Source organism: Macrosteles quadrilineatus, unplaced genomic scaffold, assembly GCF_028750875.1.
Source record: "Macrosteles quadrilineatus isolate MER2022 unplaced genomic scaffold, UCM_ALF_1.0 Scaffold_9__3_contigs__length_116548681, whole genome shotgun sequence".
NCBI lineage: Eukaryota > Metazoa > Arthropoda > Insecta > Hemiptera > Cicadellidae > Macrosteles > Macrosteles quadrilineatus.
This window is the reverse complement of record NW_026542602.1, coordinates 26,333,880-26,355,449: the sequence shown is the minus strand read 5'-3', so window position 1 is coordinate 26,355,449 and position 21,570 is coordinate 26,333,880. Positions and strand designations below refer to the sequence as shown.

The 21,570-nt window shown below is 38.7% G+C and overlaps 1 protein-coding gene across 1 annotated transcript in view; it reads right to left on the bottom strand.

Moving 5' to 3' along the window:
• Positions 1–21,570, bottom strand: part of LOC129002488 (dorsal-ventral patterning protein Sog-like) — a 48,505-nt gene that overhangs the window by 24,598 nt on the left and 2,337 nt on the right. Inside the window, exon 2 of the mRNA XM_054430332.1 lies at positions 4,479–4,582. Within this exon, the coding sequence (XP_054286307.1) occupies positions 4,479–4,582 (104 nt within the window). The remainder of the gene's footprint in view (positions 1–4,478; positions 4,583–21,570) is intronic.

Here is a 21,570-nt window from a genome sequence, read left to right as displayed (position 1 = left end):
ACAGTGGATATACCCGTACCAAGGTACCCAACAGCTCTCAGCAGATATGCTAGTGTCAATGTGTCCTACAACTCACAGCGGATATGCATGCCCGTACCAAGGTTCCCAACAACTTACAGTGGATATACCCGTACCAAGGTACCCAACAACTCACAGCAGTTATCCTAGTACCAATGTGTCCTACAACTCACAGCGGATATGCCCGTCCCAAGTTACCCAACAACTCACAGCAGATATCCTAGTACCAATGTGTCCTACAACTCACAGCGGATATGCCCGTACCAAGGTACCCAACAACTCACAGCAGATATCCTAGTACCAATGTGTCCTACAACTCACAGCGGATATGCATGCCCGTACAAGGTACCCAACAACTCATAGCAGATATGCCCGTACCAAGGTACCAAACAACTCACAGCGCATATACCCGTACCAAGGTACCCAACAACTCACAGCAGATATGCTAGTACCAAGGTGTCCTACAACTCACAGCAGATATGCCCGTACCAAGGTACCCAACAATTCACAGCAGATATGCTAGTACCAAGGTGTCCTACAACTCACAGCGGATATGTTAGCGCCTATGCGCCGTCGGCGAGACGCCGCCACGCGGATAACAATGAACCACAATCGCCGAGATATTTATCTGAGGCCGTTACTATGGTAACGAAGCTGATTAATCAAATGAGCCACCGTGATTGCTATATTTAACTGTCTGCCGGCCTTGGTCTGCTAGTTACACCAATCCGCGATAACCAAGTGTTTTGGCGGCAGCTGGCAGTATCCTGGCGTATCCTGATACACAGCTCAGGCTCAAGTCTTGGGTATGTGGGTGTATTCAATATAGGGGATTTGAACCCTTTAGTTTTAAAGAGTCATTCGGGTAATAATAGTCTACAGGATTATAAAACTTGTAATTTAAAGTATCATTTGGATAGTGATAGTCCGGAGGAAAATTTTGTGATGCAAGATCCGTTGAAAAAGATTGGTAAATGCAACGGTCCCTTGTAAAAGCAACTGGACGAGTTTTACAATCAACACAACAGGTATGTGCCAAAATATGGCAGATAAACATGAAAATAGCATCACCAGAACAATGCATGTAACGTTTTAGGAATTAAATGGGTTTAGTTCTAGAAGCCAGAGAAGATTATGGTACCGTACAATGGACATAATGAGCGGTTAAACTTCTGATGGTAACATGGGGTTTATCAGAGTTGGCAGTATATACAGAATTTTGTGTAATTTATGATTAAATGGTATGTCCAAGTGACACGGAAGTTTTTAAATCCCAGGCCAGATTATTTTAAATGATCGTCCAACACTTCTTAACTCTTAAGCAACCAGACTCACTATTTATTTAAAGGCCTCATTTAAATGGTTTGTGCACAACATTAACATGGGACAGTTGGCAGAGAAGAGCGCTGATTTGGCGGGTCGGTAAGAAAACAACCCCCTAGTGCAAGATAATGGTTGTTGGACGCTTTTCCGAAATGCGCTCATCGTTGGGAATAGTCCGGGCGCCAAAATGCTTGTCTACACAGTTTTAGCTCTGACGACACGTTTTATTTCCGACAGTCTCGGGCGCAAGAGGCATAGGTCTTTGGAGATCCGCCTCTGCCACGTGTTTCGATGGAAATGTACTCTTGGAAATTAATTGTCTTGTGTGGTGGAGCTTTGGAATTTATTGATCAGTGAAGTAATTTGCTGTGAGCCTACTCGTCCTTCGCAAAATATGCAATATGACGAAGAAAGAAGGGGGTGACAAACTGCCTTATGACAATTCCCAAGCTTATCAAATATTAAAGTTAGCAGAAAGATAAGATCGAAATAAAAAAGCTGTTATTCTGAGGTGTCAACTACGTTTTAACGAAATCTTAGGCGAATCACTGACGCAAAAAAATACTTACATAGCAGGATATCTTTGAACCACATAAGATTGTCAGTTTTCCCAGCATCAGTCGTCACTTAGTTAACCAACTAGAAACATGATACACGGGATTTTGGACAAGCCCCTTTTAAACTAGAGCCAACATTTTGACAACGGATGGCCCTCTCATATTTGTGAACCTCATTGTTCAGCTCGAATTCGCTTGAATGTGGCGCAGCGTTGCTTCGACTTGTATTTAATGACCACAATCCTCAGCGGGACATGATTTAGAGCAACGAACGGATTTTATTTATACTATCCTATATGAAAATAATCAGATTTTCTTGAACAACGATACTGAAACTAGGTCTTGCCTTCTAGACCACGAAGTGGAACAAAGTAAAATAATACTTAATAATAATAATAATAATAATTAAATATTAAAATATCAATATAATTAATTTGTCATGTTTTGTAGATGACTTTTCGATTATTAACTTGCACATTTTTGGTGTAAATGCCAATGTGCTGGTGGTTTTCATTTGAAAAGAAACCCATCAGAGAATAATTATGCCATCGATCATTTCTGAACAATAAAGTTCAGAGATTAAATGTTGCTGGAAAACTGATTTTCATTTCAGAAAATGAGCCCTATGCCAAACAAGCAAAATATCAGGGATCAAGCTTGAAATTAGTTTGGAAATTGACCTTTTCTCTGGCAAGGGCTATCCAAAATCCACTCATAATTTCGGTGGATGTCAAAATACTTTAAAACACAACCAATAAAGTATCTATATGAATCTTTTCAATCTTCACATGAAGTTGAGGGACAATTCAGTTGAACCACAGCGTCTAATCTTTATCTGTTCGTAACCCAATTGCGACCACTCACGATACGTCCTTTCGCTCAGAATAGAAATAGAAATGTCCCGATGGGATAAACACATTCATTCGCCAGACAAACACATAAATTGAGGGAGGAGTGATGTCAGGCGTGGCTGGCGATCCGCCCGACCGACTTTCCAGAGAAGATGCAGTCTTATAGATTTTAAAACTTGGACCAGTTTACATATTAATTTGCTGCAAATCCAGAGCCGAAAGTACACATTCAAGGACACTCCATAAGACTTTGATTCGATACGACTGATTCTTGATTTAAGCTGGATCATCACACAAAGCCACGCTATTTATTACCCACACTTTAAATAATAACAACGAAGAATACCTAGTTATATGGACTCCTTTAAATGCAACGTAAATCCAAACAATCACCGTTCCAAGTTCTAAAAGAACCAACGTAACTCCAAATTCCAGGATAATCGGTCATATCAAAACATTTTCGGAGCAGTTTTAATTTTTCTTCATGAGCTCTATTCAAAATGTTGTTGTCCTTCTACAAAATAACGCATTTTACTGTTCCAGTATCACTGTTTCCCATTCTTGCTCAATAAACACTGTATAGTTGTATCAAGTGATCATTTTACTACAGAGGATATTCTACGGCATGACTATAGTTCAAGAAATTCTGATCACAGTGTATACACATTTTTTAGTGGTTACAGTCTGATAATCCCTCAACCATTTGCTCATGAGAATTTAAGGAAACGTTAACCACTCAGGCATGGAAAGTGCTTTAGCGCGGCAGATTGGGCGGATTTACACATCCTCCTATGGAAACATAGGGCCGTCGGGCCCCGGGGCCGTCACGCGAGACACCACCTCGCAAGTTTTGACTCTGGCCGGATTTAGAAGTCACGCCACCGGGAGCCAAACAGTCTGGCACTATCGCCCAGTCTCTGATGTCGCAATAATCTCTACTGTTATACAACATCGAGCTGCGTCCATTGTCAACTGGCCGACCAGTAGCGAGATATCATTATCAAGCATATTTCAAGTGGGAGTCGTGCTTCTCACAAATTGCCAGGAGATGAAAACCACCTGTGGTTACTACATAATGTGCTTTGATAGTCAATGAGATTATAGGAAATTTCTAAGTTGCCAGATTTGTGTGAATCCGAGAAGGGTGCGTACCGTAAGGAGATGAGAGGAGGACGAGCGTTGAAAGAATGAAGTGATAGCTAAGTTAATTAGATGAGCTGTTTCTTTTAGCCAGGACCATTTACTAGAAGACCTGCAATGATCAAGGACAGCTGGGTCCAGTTTTGAGCCGTCAAGAAATTACTATTTTTCCTCAAGATTGAACAGGCAAACTTCTGAAGATTGATCTTGAACCTAAAGCTGCCGTGTTTTTGTGATCAACCTTTGTATAATATAATAATACCGTCAAAAAGAAATCTGAAGTATCCTGGTTTACTGAGGGATGAGGCTCAGAGGATAGAAGTGGTTTAAAGCTTATATGGAACGGATTGTCATTCTTGCTCATGGTAACAACATTATACAACAACAATTTCTGTAAAATCTAGTGGGGGTCGTGCGAATGATTTGTCAAAGTTAAATTTGCATAAAATACTAGACTTGAATGGAAAGTCAACTTTACAGCACTCCTCAATTTACTATAATAAGACAATCTTAATCTCCTCGATAAGGTTGCATCTAATGACATGAATTAAAACAAGATTTTTATTTGAAACCTAGGCCAAAAACTTACCGGAACACACTCGCATCGGATGCAGTACATGACGCCGAATGGAGGTCCCAAATCTGCAAACCATGTTGAACCAAGTTCCTTCAGAGTCTTTCCAAACTGACATTCTGAAACAAATTTAGCATTCTTGAAGTTTGATAAACAAGACTGGAGGGTTGACACTGTTGAACTATGGCCAATGGAAAATATACGGTTGAAACATGAGTGTATAAAATATAAGAGGGTTTAATTAATTTTCTCTCCTGGAATCTTTTCACGTTTTATTTAAAGGGACGGTCCAGCCCTGGCCTTCTTACTATTTAACGCTGGCAATTTGTTGGATTTTGATAAAGGGATTCAAACAAGAACTAAAGATGTCAATGTTAGTCACCAGATCGCCGCCGGATCGATAGTTTCCCCAAGCTCATTCAACTTTAACCAGAAGTCTTTATTTCTTATTATTTTTATCTTTTGACATAATTTTCTGTTGACTGTTGTGTCACTGAGGCTTATCAGTGCAAAAACAGCACCTCCTTATACAAAACCGTGACGTAAGCACTTATTTACATTGGTTATCAGTAAAGAAGCACATAACATTCCTCTTGACAACTCTAGCATAACAGCAAAAGACATTTTAATCAAGTAGATTATACCTAATCTCAGACTTGAAGAGACCCTCTTTATTCAGAATCTTGGTATCAGAAAATATCAAAATTTTAATTTGAAAATATGCTATCACCCTTTTTTACTTATATGGTACAACGATCACCCAATGGAATGTAGATGATTATCCTAAAACAGATGTAATAAAATGCATAGCATATAAATGAAATAAAATGTATGTCTTATCTTTCGTGCGTTGCCATCATCCACTCAATCGCAGTAAAAGGCAATAAGGTGATAACATCACACGTTTTCTATAGTAGCGTTAAAGCACAAAGTTATTCTGACTGTTGCCAAACAAACCCAGCTACCAGTTTGTGAAACTCGCGGTGATGACGAGTTCAACCTCAAATTATAGAATCCAATGATGAGTATCAAACATCAAAATAAAGATTTCAGAAATCTGTATCCATCGAAGTAACACAACTTATAAGTTATGTTATATACTTCGATGGCTGTATCTCAAAAAGCCTCCTTGCTATTTTCACTTTCAGCCTAGATGATACGTTTTCCTTAAAGCGTCTGCGGAATTTATTATGCTCGTCTTAGGAATTCTGAAGGCCGAATGACTTCACGGCGCGGCGTGCCCCAGAAACGAATTGCCGCTTACTAATGAATTACGGCATCAGCTGTTTAATTGTCGGAGAATCAGCTGATATGACGTCACAAACCCCTTCCGCTTCCTTCCTAGGAACTTAGTGAGTGCAAAACCGCTGTGGTTCAGCTTATAGTCAACCAGGAAGAAATAACTCTTGGTCAGGTCAGGTAGCAATGTATTCCGAGACCTTGGTTGCACCACTGTAAACGTTGATATGGTTTATTTTGATTCGTGCTAAATATTGAATAACATCTTCGTTTCAATTGTATACCAGAATGTTAGCATTGAATTTTAGACACCAAGGTAGATATCCCATCTAATGTAACAGATTTTAGCTTAAATAGAACATCTGTACCTAAGTTAATCCTGCGAGCAATGGCGCGTGTAAACATTGATGTATAATCAGTTTCTTCAAGTTCCAAGATAATACGTAATATATTGTTTGACAATTAATAGTGGGCCATTGAGAGATTATAAACTATGCATTAGTACCTGACAAAGCTGTTTTAAGGATTATACCGTTTTGATGTAACATGTAATCAACTATCATTATAAAGTTTAATCAGATCCAAGCATCCAAGGATATTACAGTATTTTAGAATGAGCTTTGAATGCGTAGGAAAAACAAAGGTAGTTCTTAAGAAATTGTTGTTTAATGAGTTGGATACACAAAAAACAAGTTAAGGTATTTCACAAATAGTTTATTACGTTGTATGAATTAGATGACTTTATACACGTTATGATCAAAATGCACTCATCAAATTGAACGGAAATATATACGAAAATAGCCGATCAATAAGGATGACGTATCTATGTTGTATGTCCAATACTCGACCCACAAGTTTGTAACAGTTTATAGTGTTTTCTCAGATATTTAATTTCAGTTATACATTGACTATAGAGTCACGGAGGACAATGTGAACGCCAACCGAGACATCTAACTCATTGTCCTTCCATTGACATTTGTCTGAAGGTCAAAACTGCTAATTGTTGAGGGGATCGTGATGAACGATCTGGACGTATTAATTAGTCTATACATTGCAAAGGATTGATAAACAAGCTAGACGAGTCTTTATATCACACAGGGAAAAGCTAAAGCAAATATACAACTGAGAATATCTTTTCATATGCATTTAACACCATCCCAGGTTAATATCTGTGGTTTATGTTGTTACAGATTGAAAATAATTCTATCTCCAGCCCAAATACCATATTATAGAACAGTTAGCTGAAGAGCAGTTTTGAATGGACACTTTCCAATTAAAAAACCCCAAAATTTATGACAGTACTACAGGTTGATATCCGTCATGAACAAAGTTTGATAAATCTTTTAGTCGTTTTATTTTGAAAACGTTTAGACGCTGGATTTTTCAATAAATTAAATAATCAAGATTATTATGTATCTCATTGTTCGACATACAGTATACATACCCCTATACATACAGTATAGAGACAATATAAACAACCGCTAGTCCATAAAACTATTTATTCTACCGCGACACGTTCAAAAGCAGCACATCGTGTACCGCACTCGTGTTTTTATTGGAACACATACTCGACAACCTCGCGACGTTTAGTCTGAAGCGTGTAGCGTGCAAAGCGAGTGTGTTTATTGAAATTACAAGTCGCGATTGAATGTAGGGAGGCGCCGCTGCACATTTCCACACAATGTGATGTAGAGACAAAGACTACACTCCCGCTGTCACTGGGATCTGATCCTACATGGCGTGGAGGCGAGGGATTTGGGAGAGGTCAAACATACTGTGCGGTACATGTTTGGGGTTTGGGAGGGGTCAAACATACTGTGCGGTACATGTTAGGGATTTGGGAGAGGTCAAACATACTGTGCGGTACATGTTGGGGGTTTGGGAGGGGTCAATCATACTGTGCGGTACATGTTGGGGGTTTGGGAGGGGTCAATCATACTGTGCTGTACATGTTAAGGATTTGAGAGAGGTCAATCATACTGTGCGGTACATGTTGGGGGTTTCAGACGCGTCAAACATACTGTGCGGTACATGTTAGAGGTTTTGGAGTTGTGAAATATACTGTGCTGTACATGTTGGGGTTTTGAAGGGGTCAAACATACTGCGCTTTACATGTTGGTGGTTTTGGAGGGGTCAAACATACTGTGCGGTACATTATGGGGATTTGGGAGGGGTAAAACATACTGTGCGGTACATGTTGGGAGTTTTGGAGAGGTCAAACATAATGTGCTATACATGTTTGGGGTTTTGGAGGGGTCAAACATACTGTGCTGTACATGTAAGGGGGGTTTAGGAGGGATGAAACATACTGTGCGGTACATATTGGGGATTTGGGAGGGGTCAAACATACTGTGCTGTACATGTTGGGGTTTTGGAGGGGTCAAACATACTGTGCTGTGTTGGGGGTTTGAGAGGGGTCAAACATACTGTGCGGTACATGTTGGGAGTTTTGAAGGGATCAAACATACTGTGCGGTACATGTTAGGGATTTTGGAGGGGTAAAATATACTGTGCTGTACATGTTGGGGTTTTGAAGGGGTCAAACATACTGCGCTTTACATGTTGGTGGTTTTGGAGGGGTCAAACATACTGTGCGGTACATTATGGGGATTTGGGAGGGGTCAAACATACTGCGCTTTACATGTTGGTGGTCTTGGAGGGGTCAAACATACTGTGCGGTACATGTTGGGAGTTTTGAAGGGATCAAACATACCGCGCTTTACATGTTGGTGGTTTTGGAGGGGTCAAACATACTGTGCGGCACATTATGGGGATTTGGGAGGGGTCAAACATACTGTGCGGTACATGTTAGGGGGTTTGGAGGGGTAAAATATACTGTGCTGTACATGTTGGGGGTTTTGGAGGGGTCAAGCATACTGTGCTGTACATGTAAGGGGTTTAGGAGGGATGAAACATACTGTGCGGTACATATTGGGGGTTTTGGAGGGGTCAAACATACTGTGTTGTACATGTTAGGGGTTTTGGAGGGGTCAAACATACTGTGCGAGTGTGTGGTACATTATGGGGATTTGAGAGAGGTAAATAATATTGGGCGGTCCATGTTGGAAATTCAAAGTGGTACAACATTTTAATTTGACTCAATTTTGAGTTTTTACCAAACAAAAACTCACAGTGTTCTGAAATTGGCCAATACGAATCTTCAATGAGGTAAGTTTTCCTCATCATCCCATCTCTTTTACGTCTAAACTCGTGCGAGAAGTTTCGCGACTGTTGTAGCGTACGTTGGTGGAGCGGGGAGGAGGGTCCTCGTGATACGGCGGCGGTTATCACAGCGCGGTCGGGACGCCGGCGCGACGTTCACCCAGGCGCCACCTTACGTCAGACCGGCAATTATCCGCAACGATGTTTGTTTTATTCATGCAGAGAGTTCACTGTGTCAGGGAATGCGGTTGTCGTAAAAAGCAGTAGCCGATCTTCTACAACGGTCAGTAGATTTGCAGATTAACTATTTATTCTGTATGCGCGTCGAGTTTCGAGTTTTTCTAGCGATTTTAAATCATGTGTAAGGTTTTTAAGTAGAAAAGGTGTATTTTTCTATGGTGACGCACGGTGGAATGTCAAGGTGTTGGAGGGATTTTCATCTGATATAACGTACTTCATAGAAACTGATTACAATTTTGTGAATTTTTACTTAATCGCTCACTTTTATACGAAGACAAAGAAATTGTAGTAAGTTATTTTGCTATCCATTATTACAGACAAGCATAATAAATTAATTTTTAAATTATATATACATTAAAAATAGCCCCTTTGAAAAACATCTCTACTAGTTTATTGACTTTTATTTGCCCCTCTGACCTTTCCCAATCAGATTGCCCGTCTTTTTACCTTCTACAGTTACATTTTACTGTGGTTGGTTGCCACAGTCACGTTGAGCCGGTCAGGGACGGACCGAAAGTAGGTATTCGTGTAGCATTTGTTGCTGTGAGCGTGTTTCCATATAGGATGCTCCCAGTAAGGAAGGATCAAGATATTAACATATCTCAGTTCCTATAGTGGCGCCTGTCGTGAGGCTAGTTGTTCTCGAATCGTGTTATGTTACCTTCAAACTCTCTATTCGGTTTTAATATCGTTTAAGATTTTTTTACCTTTAAAGCCGAAACACTTCATACACCGTTGTAACCATTGTGGTTGTTACTTCCAAAAAATAACTTAAATATTTTCCCTTCTCTAAATGTCCCTTAAGACCCTAGGACACCAGGATCTATCTAGGAACCGTTTTAGAAATTACTCCGAACTAGACATAATAGGTGGTCACATTATTACATAGCTAAAATCCATTTGTGATTGGTGGGATTTGAACCCAGGACATCGGTGACCAAAGCCTCACACTCTACCATTAGACCAGCTCCCCACCGAACACTAGAATACCGCATACTGTACACTGCATGGTTTCAGGAATATGCCGTGTTGGACATCCAACATCCCCTTTTATTCAGCGAAATTCTTTCAGTTAATCAGCAAGGCGGCGCTAATCTGAAACATTTTAATTCCCCAATAAAAATTCCAGCGTCTCGTTGGAACAGCGCGAATAGTTCAATAAATTAAAGACCCCTAATGATACAAAGGTGATGAAAAAAGGAATGCGAGAATAGCTAGAGTAATGAGAGGCATTAGTAAGAGAACTGAAGCGCGCCGAGAGCCGACCACGCCGCCTAGACAGACCACCGGCTAGTGAGGCCAACTGTGCGGGATTGTACATACAGTACAATAAAACATAACAGAAAACACCAACATTTCCCCACATGTCAAGAACTTAGCTCATCTAATGTTACCAAATCAAACCACCAGAAACTCCACTATTTCAATCACCAAGTGTGTCACAAGTCCCCGAATAGTAGATATCATTTTCAAGAAGATAACAATTTATTAGAAGGGATTACAACAGCCATTGGCTATATTGCAGATACACCTACGACTGTTACTTTTTAGTAAGCTTATTATATAGTGGTACCTTTGATATTATTTTTTATGCCATAGATAACGTACAGGCTCCCATATACCGGTGTACGTAGGCTTTACCCCAGTGCCCTGTGGTGGGCGAAGATCGTGTACCTGAATTGCCGCTGAAACATTGAAGGCGCAGCTCACCTCGACGACTGAAACGCCCAATTAAAAGGAAATGCATCGACCAATGATTTGGTGAGTAGGTGACTAATATGATAAATTCATTATTTTTGTGTTTTAAATTGTAGGTACCTTGACATTGCAAAAGGATTTTAAATTTAATCAATAACGATCACTATGCCATGACCATTTCATGTTCAATTATGTGATTAATATTTTAATTTTGTATCAAAAGATAAACACCGGACCTTATCCTTTACAACCGTTTAACTACTGCAAAATTAATATAAATGATGAATTGACAGATTTTTAAAGAAAAACCCACATGTGATGGTAAAAAAGCAATCTCCATTATGGATATGTTTTTTAATAAAGTAGTTTTTCAAACACAACCTATTACTTTGAAGATGGAACCGCAAACTTAGGTTGTTGTTTTGTCGGAGCTGGGTCGTCTTTCTACCAGACCAATTATAAAGCGCGGCAGGTGCGTGTATGTGCGTGTGTGTGTGAGAGAGACGCGTCACCGTCGTCGCGACGCTACACGCAAGGCCGCTACGCACAATTTACGCAGCGTCGCGCTATTCTGGGCCCGGGGCCTTGTAAGGTGTGACACCCGACATTTCCGCCCGACCCTGGTCAGTGTCGCACTGCAGTGTCATCACACTCTAGCTGTGACACTGTGTCAACACAAACTAGCTGTGGCACTGTGTCACACTCTGGGGAGCGAGCTGGTCTAGTGGTATAGGATGGAGTTCAAATCTCGCCAAACGCCAATGGATATATCTAAGTGATGATGCCACGACCCTCTAAGCCAAAAAAATTTGTGTCACACTCTAGCACTGTCATTTTGTCTTACTGGACATTAGTACTCAGACAACATGTCACACTGTAGCAGCATTGTCACTGTTAAACTCTAACAATGTATTACAAATGCACAGATGTACCACTACTCTCATCCTATCACTTTGTCCAACTCGCACTTTCATACTCTAGCTAATATAATAACATTGGTACATGACACACAATGTCGCTGTGTACGTACAAGCATTGTCACACGTGGTGTCTACACTCAAATAAGGTCACACTCTCACACGTTCACTCGGTGTCAAATTCGCATATTTTCATACTCAGCTACGTCATCACTATAGTGTTGTGATGGATTATTGGTGTAGTATGGAGATTTGCTTGGATCATTTCGGCATTGCTGGTAATATACGTAGTAACCGTTTGTATGCGGATGCCTACAACTTGGCCGACAAGACACTATGTCGACAAGCCAGTTTACCGACAAAGTGAATGAATACAAACAAGCACTTTGTCGACATTTTATTTGGTTGACAGATTAAATTAACACAATATGTTCCACTCTGTTTAACTATTCTAAAATTAATTTTTAAGAATAAATAAAAATGTTCCATATAAATATCGAATTCTTGCAATTGGAAACGACGAATTTCGACTATGATGAATCGCAGTGAGAAGAAACCCCATAGGGTTTGTAATTCAAATTTTGATGGACTTTCTTGGAAGACTTATGCATTTTGAAGACGATTAAATTCTAACACATGAAGTGTTACATTCGTGTTCACAGTCGGGTTAGTAGCAACACACGAAGCAGGGCCTCGCCGTGAGCTCAAGATACGATCACAATAATTGTAGGCTACAAGGCGAGCCCTACCGTGCACGACTTGGGGCCCAGATTCGGGGCTCGAGTCGTCTATTGTTTCACCAATTACAGGTACAATCCCAAAATAATTAGACAACAAACATGTGTAGGTACTGATTTTCACGAGTTAACTCGACCCTGAGCATTACTAGAAAGTTCTAATTTTGTTGACGTGATGTCGATTTTATTGGATCCGATTGAACGGAGGGTTTTGAATGTATAGCCATTTTACATTTAGTATGCCTACCTTAGACACCTAGATAGAAGTAAAGTAATTTAAAGTCACCTAAATTCAGTCAACTCAGTAAGATGACCCTTTGATCTCATCATATCTAATTTTCTACATAGGCCTATTGTAAAATTTGTGTCTTAACTATGAATTAACCACTTTTCAAAAGCATTACCACAAAAAATTGATAAGTAATTCATTGCTAATGTCATCGAACGTACTTTCTCACGTTTAATCCTTAAATCTTAACAACATTCGTATTATTTTGAGGGATTGATGTTTTACTTATAGAAGAAAATACAGTATCAGCAATCTGACACATACTTTCTTCCATTGATTTGTTAACAAACCTTTTCATATGTAAGCAGTGAGAGAACTATGATTGTTTAAGGAAAAAATGATTTATGGGTTAATCATTTCGATGTAACTTAAAAGCGCTATAACATGACAGATGTTAATCATAATCGATCGAGCCGTGTTTAAAAATCAAATCTTTCCGTTATTTAATAGGTTTTTATAGGGAAATAACCATAAAAATCTAAATTAAAAAATATAGAACACCTGGAGATACCATGGATTAGTACCACATACAACATTTCAATCTAACCCAACCACAGGAGTGGTTGTAGCTCAGTATATACACACACAAATACATCACTTCGAAAACCAAGTTTTTGGGTCCAGGGGGTAAAAAACTGATATTTCCACCCAAAACTGACACTCGAAAGTCTTGACAAAAAATACTTTCTCACACTATGTATAGGGGGAAACAGTAAAAACACCATTCATGAAAGTCTTCCACTTGTTCCCTGTAAGTTTATAGCTCAATATAACCACGTTGCTTGTACAAGAGGAAATGTTAATTCATTATAGTATTTATTGTACTGGCTGTCAACAGTCAACTCGCACCAGAGGTCAACCAACCAATCAGCTGATGACTGACAGATGTCGACCCCGACAATGTGCATCACTAGACGCCGTCTGAAGCGTGCATCCATCTTGTTTGGAAGATGTATGAGTATAATCAATCCTGCGAAATGTACGGCATTACAACCATGGGAAATCCGTATAGTACGCCACTGACTCCTGATACGAATTTTGGAGACATTAGAGTACTGTTGCAAAGACGTTACTGATTTTTCATCCCTCGACTTTGAAGACCTTATTAATTTCGATATCACATTCCGTTACACACCGACAGAGTGTACTGCGATACAAGACTGGTTTCTGTTGACTATAGTCCGTTCGGTCCGTTCACAAAATTTAGGTGGTTTTTAGGACGTTTTTTTCTGGGTTTCCTCGCCACTTTTTTTCTTAATGTACGTTACACAGCTGATTGACAGGTTGAGCTTATTAACAGCTGTCTAGCTGTTTTTTTTAAGGTAGAGTGAGGTAGAAATGATGGAATTGCTTCACACACAACCTCCTAAATTTTGTGAACGGGGTTAAAAACTGCTTTACAAAACCTAACTGAAAGGAAAACTTATTATTGTATACTACATACAATTTTATGCCATATCAATATAATAGGAACAAAAGCTAAGGAAGAAAATATAATTTCGATAGCGCAGTAGCCTGTGAGTGGCTAATTTACGCTCTTTTCAGGAAAGATATTTCACAGCTGGTTGATAGACGGGACTTCCACTCCAGTATCTAATGTGTTACTTAAAACAGACTGTTGAACCTCAGCGCACATAAGGTCTCGTTCAGCACAACGCTACACCGAGACAGATTGTCTAAGTATGGTGAGTGACCTCGACAAACTTATAACATATGACCCTACAACATGGTCGGTCCTCCTCGGTACCTCCTCACTTGACGACCTCGGGTGGCATGTCTCCCCCTCGGTACCGCCCCTTAGGTATTACACGTCCACCCTGGAGCCTAAGAAGCCCCTAGGAGCCGGCCTCAGCCTCCAGATGGCCCTTGGACTGAGGATTACAGCAAACTTTCTCTAATCTCGCCGCGGCGCCGCATTCACCCGCCAAATCCGACACCTCGACACCTGTCCTGCTTTGAGCGGCACAATGCCACAATGCGCGGTGCAGGAAATTGAAAATAAACAGTTCCATGGGCAGGGGCGGAAATTGGCCTGACAATAAACAATCGGTCGGGTGTCATTCGTAAAATATTGTTTGGGTGGTGAGCTTGTAAACAACTATTTTTATACAATACAGTTTGAGAAGTAGACCTACGCAGCTTTACAAATTGACACACTAATACTAGAATGGCCGTTAGCAAATCATTTATTTGTAAGGGTGTTATTTCATTTTTTACTTTTAAATTTACTAATAGCTGTTCAGCAGGCCAGATTTGCAGCATTTCAGGATAGAATGTTTGCATATATATACTAGTTGTACGATCTTTTGTACAATTACATCTTTGTACAGTCGTGAGTATTAAATTATAGGCTATCACTGAAAGTTTTCGTCATGCTTCGAGATGTATTTCAGCAAACGTTTTTGATTAACAAGTCGATTTATCAACTTGGTGATTATGAGTAGGATAGAACACTTTATTCACACCATTTACCATCTCCTACGCAGTAACCTTTATACTTGAAATATCCTATTATAACTATTTCTGGTTGTTGCCCTTCTAAAAAAAAGTAATATTGCATGACGTTGTCTGATTTTCAGCCATAACCTTAAGGTATGAAAATAACGCAGTTACCTTTTTATATGCTATTTAGTAATTTTGTACACACAATACATTTATAATTAATCGTATTTTTTATATTCTACCACCGGTACTAATTCGTGCTTCATAACAACTAGCCTATTTTAATGTCATATGATGTGTTTTAGTATAAACAACAAAACTCTTCCTGACATCTTCTGCATGCAGAGAAGGCAAGAAGCTGAGCAGCATTTATTTCATTCGGACTATTTTACTGTTCTACCATAGCGTATTAATTCCAAACTGTTACACAACACACTACAATGTCTAGCAGAACTTCGCCTCGATTACGAAAATAAACAAGGATAATTAATTACAGTGTGGCAATCCGATCGAACAACTCGTGACAATTAAACAGAAGATTAATTCTAATTTATACTTTCCCAGTTGGCAGCGTCGGTGGGGCGGGGCGCCGGCGCCTCACTGATAACCCTTGACATGGTGCCGTCGCGCCATACGCCAACCATACGCCATATACGCAACCATATCCGCCATCCGCAGCCGCCCAGTCCCTAGAGCGACCATCGGTGGCGGTCAATACTTCAGAAGTTACTTTCGTTATATTTGTAGTGGATCGGATACAATAATTTGGAACCCTTTGAAAATGTTGGTTGTGGGAGTACACCTTTTTTCTGACCCTATTCTGAATGTTTTCCAGTTCGTGCCCGGTCTGGTAAAATGCTTAAGTTACAGCTCCATGACTAACACATATTGAATTGTTGCAGCTTATAAAGCTTTCAGAAGTGTTATGATAGAAACTCCCGCTAATGCTCTGGTTTGATTCATGAAACCTTTTACAAGTACCGGCGCGGCGGTCATGTAGCCGTCTCGCCCGGTGATCATGAAGGCCACACGACCGGACGACTGGAGTACGGAGCCGAATTGCCGCGTAGAAGCTTGTTAGTGAAATTTATTCCGCGGGAAGAGGAAAACGGCAATTAATCGTCGAAGGGAAGGTAATTGACGCAGTTTGGACCTATTTGTTCCATCGTGCGTTGTAATTAATAGACCAATTACACTGTTTGTTCGCCACCGGCAGCGCCTATCACAACACTCTGTACATTTATATGTGATACGTAACGTGTATATTCATACCCTGTGTCGGAGGTATTTACGTAACTGTGTTGTGTACGTGATGAATCTCGTGTAGATAAGTCTAATTTACATCAGGTCGCGGCAAATCTACATACTCCCTCAGGTTTGCCATTCTTATAGATCAGCTGAAGACAATTTCATTGCCAGTGTATGTTGACTGACACTAGATCTTTACGTTTTGTCAGTGGCTATGTAATATTGTTTGAAAACTTTTAACAAAACTACTTTAGAAGAAGACTATTGCTTTGCCACGATTATCAAAACAAAAAATGTAAGGGTAAACTGTACAACACGAACCTACGAAAATAAATACGTCATTATTTTGCGCAGCCAAATATAACCTGGCATGACGTTTTAAGACAGGTTTGCAGTTTTATAATAGAATGAGTAATCTGGTTACGTTATTCAAATTCAGAAATTTTGAATAATGGGCAGAAATGTGGACCTTATACAGGATAATTGTTAAATCGTTGCCATCGCGTCTATAATAAGTGTCTAAGATTTAAACACCTGTTAGCGATATGCAATTTGACTTTAGTACTGCAAAGTACTGCAGAATTTTATTTGTCATCAGAGGAGGGGGTCTGGTGGGTTCGCACCATCGCACTCGCAGAGAACGGTTTAGAAAGCGTCGCCCCTCGGTCTGCGATTACCATTGAATCGACTTCACACCCAAGATGTGCGGAGGCGTGGAGTGCCTGAACATTGCAGAGACCATCGCGATGCAACGCCAATGGTCTGATGTTCATTCGGTTACAGGTTTCTTGGCATCTTAGAGCCAAAAGTTACCTCAGTACGAAAAAGTAGAGCCGGGTCCAGAAAACAGCTAAATAATCTCCTAGCACCTTCTGCACATTTCAACCATGTGAAGAGGGTAATATGTTTCACTATTGACAGAATTCAATATTAAAAAATCAATTGTGGTACAGTATGTAAAAAATAGTTATTTTAGTGAAAATCCAATCAGGCAAATAAACATTCGCTTAGTCTGCAGGTTTGCTGCAGTGGGGGAATTTGTTTTAATTGATAGTTATACTTAATATTTCAACCTTAACCGAGTATTTTCTTACGTGTTTTTCGCAGTGACTCGGAAGAAAAGAAAAACAATACAAAAGAACTGGAAAATGATGGTGTTGAAAATTACATAGTATTTTTAATCCAAGTCGTTGAATGATCTCTTCTTGTTACTAAGTAGAGTAATAAGTTAGATTTTACTGATGCTTACAGATTCTTTTTTTAACTAATCCTCTCTTACAGCCTTGTAAACTAGCCTTGTAAAAGACGAGTATTTTAAATTTGCTACTTAATGGCAGAAAAGAGCGCATGTACTAATCATCTCTACAGTGTTTTGCCTTCCGAGAAAGATTCCCTGCATTCAGGCCGCGCGCCTTTCAACTCTTGAACACATTTCAACAAAAATTCCTTCCCAGTTTTTTGCAATCGAGTCGTTTGTACCACCTAGAGAGATAATTGAGAAAACCCTCAGAAAGTTATCTTGTTCCTGTATTGTCAGCGCGAACTTTGATATACATGTAGATATCGGCTGTGTAAAGGTTATCTGACAGATACCGTGTGAAATATGGCGCTCGAATGTTCGGTATTTGAGAAATTTCCAAGGTTTACGTAATGGATTTGATTGTCGTAGTCGCACCTTGAACACCCGTTGTCGATTGAATACACTACAATCAATATATTTCCGCAAATAAAGTTATAAAGTTTAGGTATAGAAAACTAGTATTTATAGTAGAATAGTTGCTTAACTTGTTTCTTTAAGTTTCACGTGTACCGACAATATTTCTATGATGGCCCTAGTTGAAATATTTAGATGAAACCAGTTTGTAAATATGTTAAATCGTAGAGACGTGCCACTATGGATATAACCTAGTTTGACGTTACATTGTAGCAGACATTACCGATATAAAGGAGTTCTCCCCGCTGGGAGTATCATCCGATATTCACATAAAGTGGGGGATCATTAGTTCACAACTCCACAAAGCTGAAATTTATAGGCATTGAATATACTATAGGAGATTGTTAAGAGCTGAACCCGAACCTTCAGTGCAGAAGTTCCACTTTCAACACTATAACTTCAAAGGATCTTCTTCTTTTTCTCCATAACAAAAACATGGGAATTTTAAATGTATAGTTTTTTTTTTCTATATTTAAAACCTTTAATTGTAAGACAACTAAAATTATTGGTTTTTTAAGGCCCTAAAAAGGGGACAGAGTTAAAGTACAAACATGATGGTCATAATGAAAAAACAATACAATTTGTTATGTTTTAACGGTAAATAGTTGAAACCACCAATTTGTTGAAAGTTTAAAACTCAGTTCCCATAATCTTACTGGTTCGCGAAACTATTTGCGGTCTGATCATGAAACTACACTTCCACGCAAAATTTTATCAAAATCGGACCAAAATTACTCGAATTACCACGTTCACGGACACACACATAAGTATACAAACATACTAAGGCATACTAATCGTGTTTTTGATTTCTCGTCACACCGAAAATGATAAACGAAGTAAAACTACGCCACCTACGGTAATAGCTAGGGAAATGTGCTAAAATAACACACATCTACAAAGAAAGTTACTACATCTACAAAAACAGTAGCCAACTGATATCTCGAACAGTGTCGATTGTAGCGTACAAGGCGCCAGTTATAAGCTCTTGACGCAAACTAGCTGCATTGATAACTTCAGGAGACAAGTGAAGTTTTATATAACACTTAAAACAACACGGCACAAGTGCATGCCTTATGATAAGGTGAATTGTATATACCAAATAAATTTGATGTTATTAAGCAAATCATTTCAGAAATGGTTAGGTCTGGCGGTACCCGAGTTAAAGTATAAACATGTTCCATTGCCTTCTCATCTATACTGCCAAATTTAAGTCAGTTGGACGTGTTTGTCATGTCTGTTTAAGGTTGAGTCGGCTGATGTTGGATAAATAGTTCTGTTCTAGTTTATTTTAGGATAGATTTTACGACGTGTAGCTATTATATTTAAATTTGATGACATAGGGTAAGCAATCGTATTAAAAATATCATTTTATAAAAAAAATATATATTTGCAATAATTAAATAGTTTTAAACTATTGGCAAACAACTTAACACACTTAACTTAACTCATACGCAAATAAACCTGCAGCTCTCTTTTAAAAGTATAATAAATATTATAGGAGATAAAAATATTTAGTCGACTCTGGCACTCAAATGTCACCAACATGAAACACACATAACCATAGGCTTTAGACAATAATTGTATAATATCTATTGAGATGGCCGATTTACATGCACTGTCCAAAGCCAGTAAGCATAATGCTTATTGACAAATTAATTAACAATAGTTAAGTCAGCTATACTGAAATCAGTAACGCCTTTGCATTCCACAACGGCTACGTTGTAAAAATTCACTTATTGTATTCCAGACAGAAAAATACATTAACATTTCCTTCAGCGTATAAAAATATACAGACTACCATCAAACACAAATAATTGTTGATTTAATTACGCAAGTAACTGCCTGAATTTATAATGGATTTAATTTTACTCACTTTAGTTTTAAAGCGTTCCATTTTTCCGATTTTTCGGACACATTATTACTATGTAGTTTCACGTGTTACAAATTACATTGGTAAGGTTAAGTAAGCTGAAATAAACAAAACAGAATATAGTAATGCAAACAAATAATCACACCTGATTTTAATAAGGTAATAAATTAAAAGAATAGCATACAAATTATAAGTACAGCTGACGTATTTTTAACATTAGATATATGGAAAGTTATTTTTAGAAAGGAATTGCGACCTTAAAAGGCAATTTATAAAATAATGGATAGTTTTGCGCAAGGTTTCTCGTCATGACGAACATTTTAAGTAGGCTACTGTAGGCCTATTTGGTTTATGGGGGTGTGACTTTTAGTTTAAAAAAAAAATGCATGGGTACTTAGGGATTTATATATGGATTGGTGTAGATAACCACCATGTACCCAGGAACCAAATGTAAGAATAACAATTACCAATTCTAGGGGATTTTTCAACAGTTCCTAGTGAAAGTACTGTTTATTTTTAGAAAGATAGTGGGTAGTTTTAATAAAAATTGAATAAAAACTTGTTTATTCCCGTTGAAATGCAGTTAGTGTTGATAAGGTGTTGATAATGAACGGGTCAGGGCCTATCTATCTACATACAAGGCGCTAGCCATATCTGTGGTATCAATGGAACTGTAGGCTACGTCAGATCGGACCTACACATACAACTGGTGCATCATGCTGGCAGTGGCATATCAACGATCTGGTAATAAATTGATTGTCGCGTGCCGACTACCCTATTCTCACGACAATTCGCCGGAGAAAACGTGCTGGACGGAAAAAATATTTTTTTTTATTTGATGCTAGACTTCCATTTATACTAATTCTGTGACCTAATACATGATAAGAAAAAAAACATCCGCCGCAGCAAACCTGCAGACTAAGCAAATTTCCATCTACCTGGATGGAATCCCACTAAATTATTCCCTTAAAATTATCAAATTGATTTCCTATTTAAACATCATTAATTTTAATGAGTACTTAGGTTTGCTACTACAGGGAAGAAAATAGGGATTTTTATTGAAACATTTAGCTTAGTATAAAGTAACTAAGTTTTAACAATGATTTATAATAATAAACACCCATTGAATAATAAGCGTTATATGATATCAAAACGATGTTGTGCTTATAAATGGTATCAAAATGTTCCGCAAATAAACATGTGAATGTTAGTATTAGAAGAAATACATAGTACGCGAAGTACTCATTGGCCAAATCCAATTAGTAAAAAATTCCAGTATCAAACTAAATAATTAAGTGGCAAAAATGATACAAGATACACAATATTAAAACGAAGACAGTATTTTGTTATTAAAACTCTGTATAACCAAGCCTAATTTACCCTATTTTTTATTATCCTATTTACAGAACTAAAAGACCTACATATTATAACTAATAATATATAACTAATATTAGTTGCCGGGTGTACCCCCCCCCCACCTAACCTATAAACACACAAAGCTAATACCAACTAAACTATTAAAACTCTTAAATAATAACTACTGTAACCCTT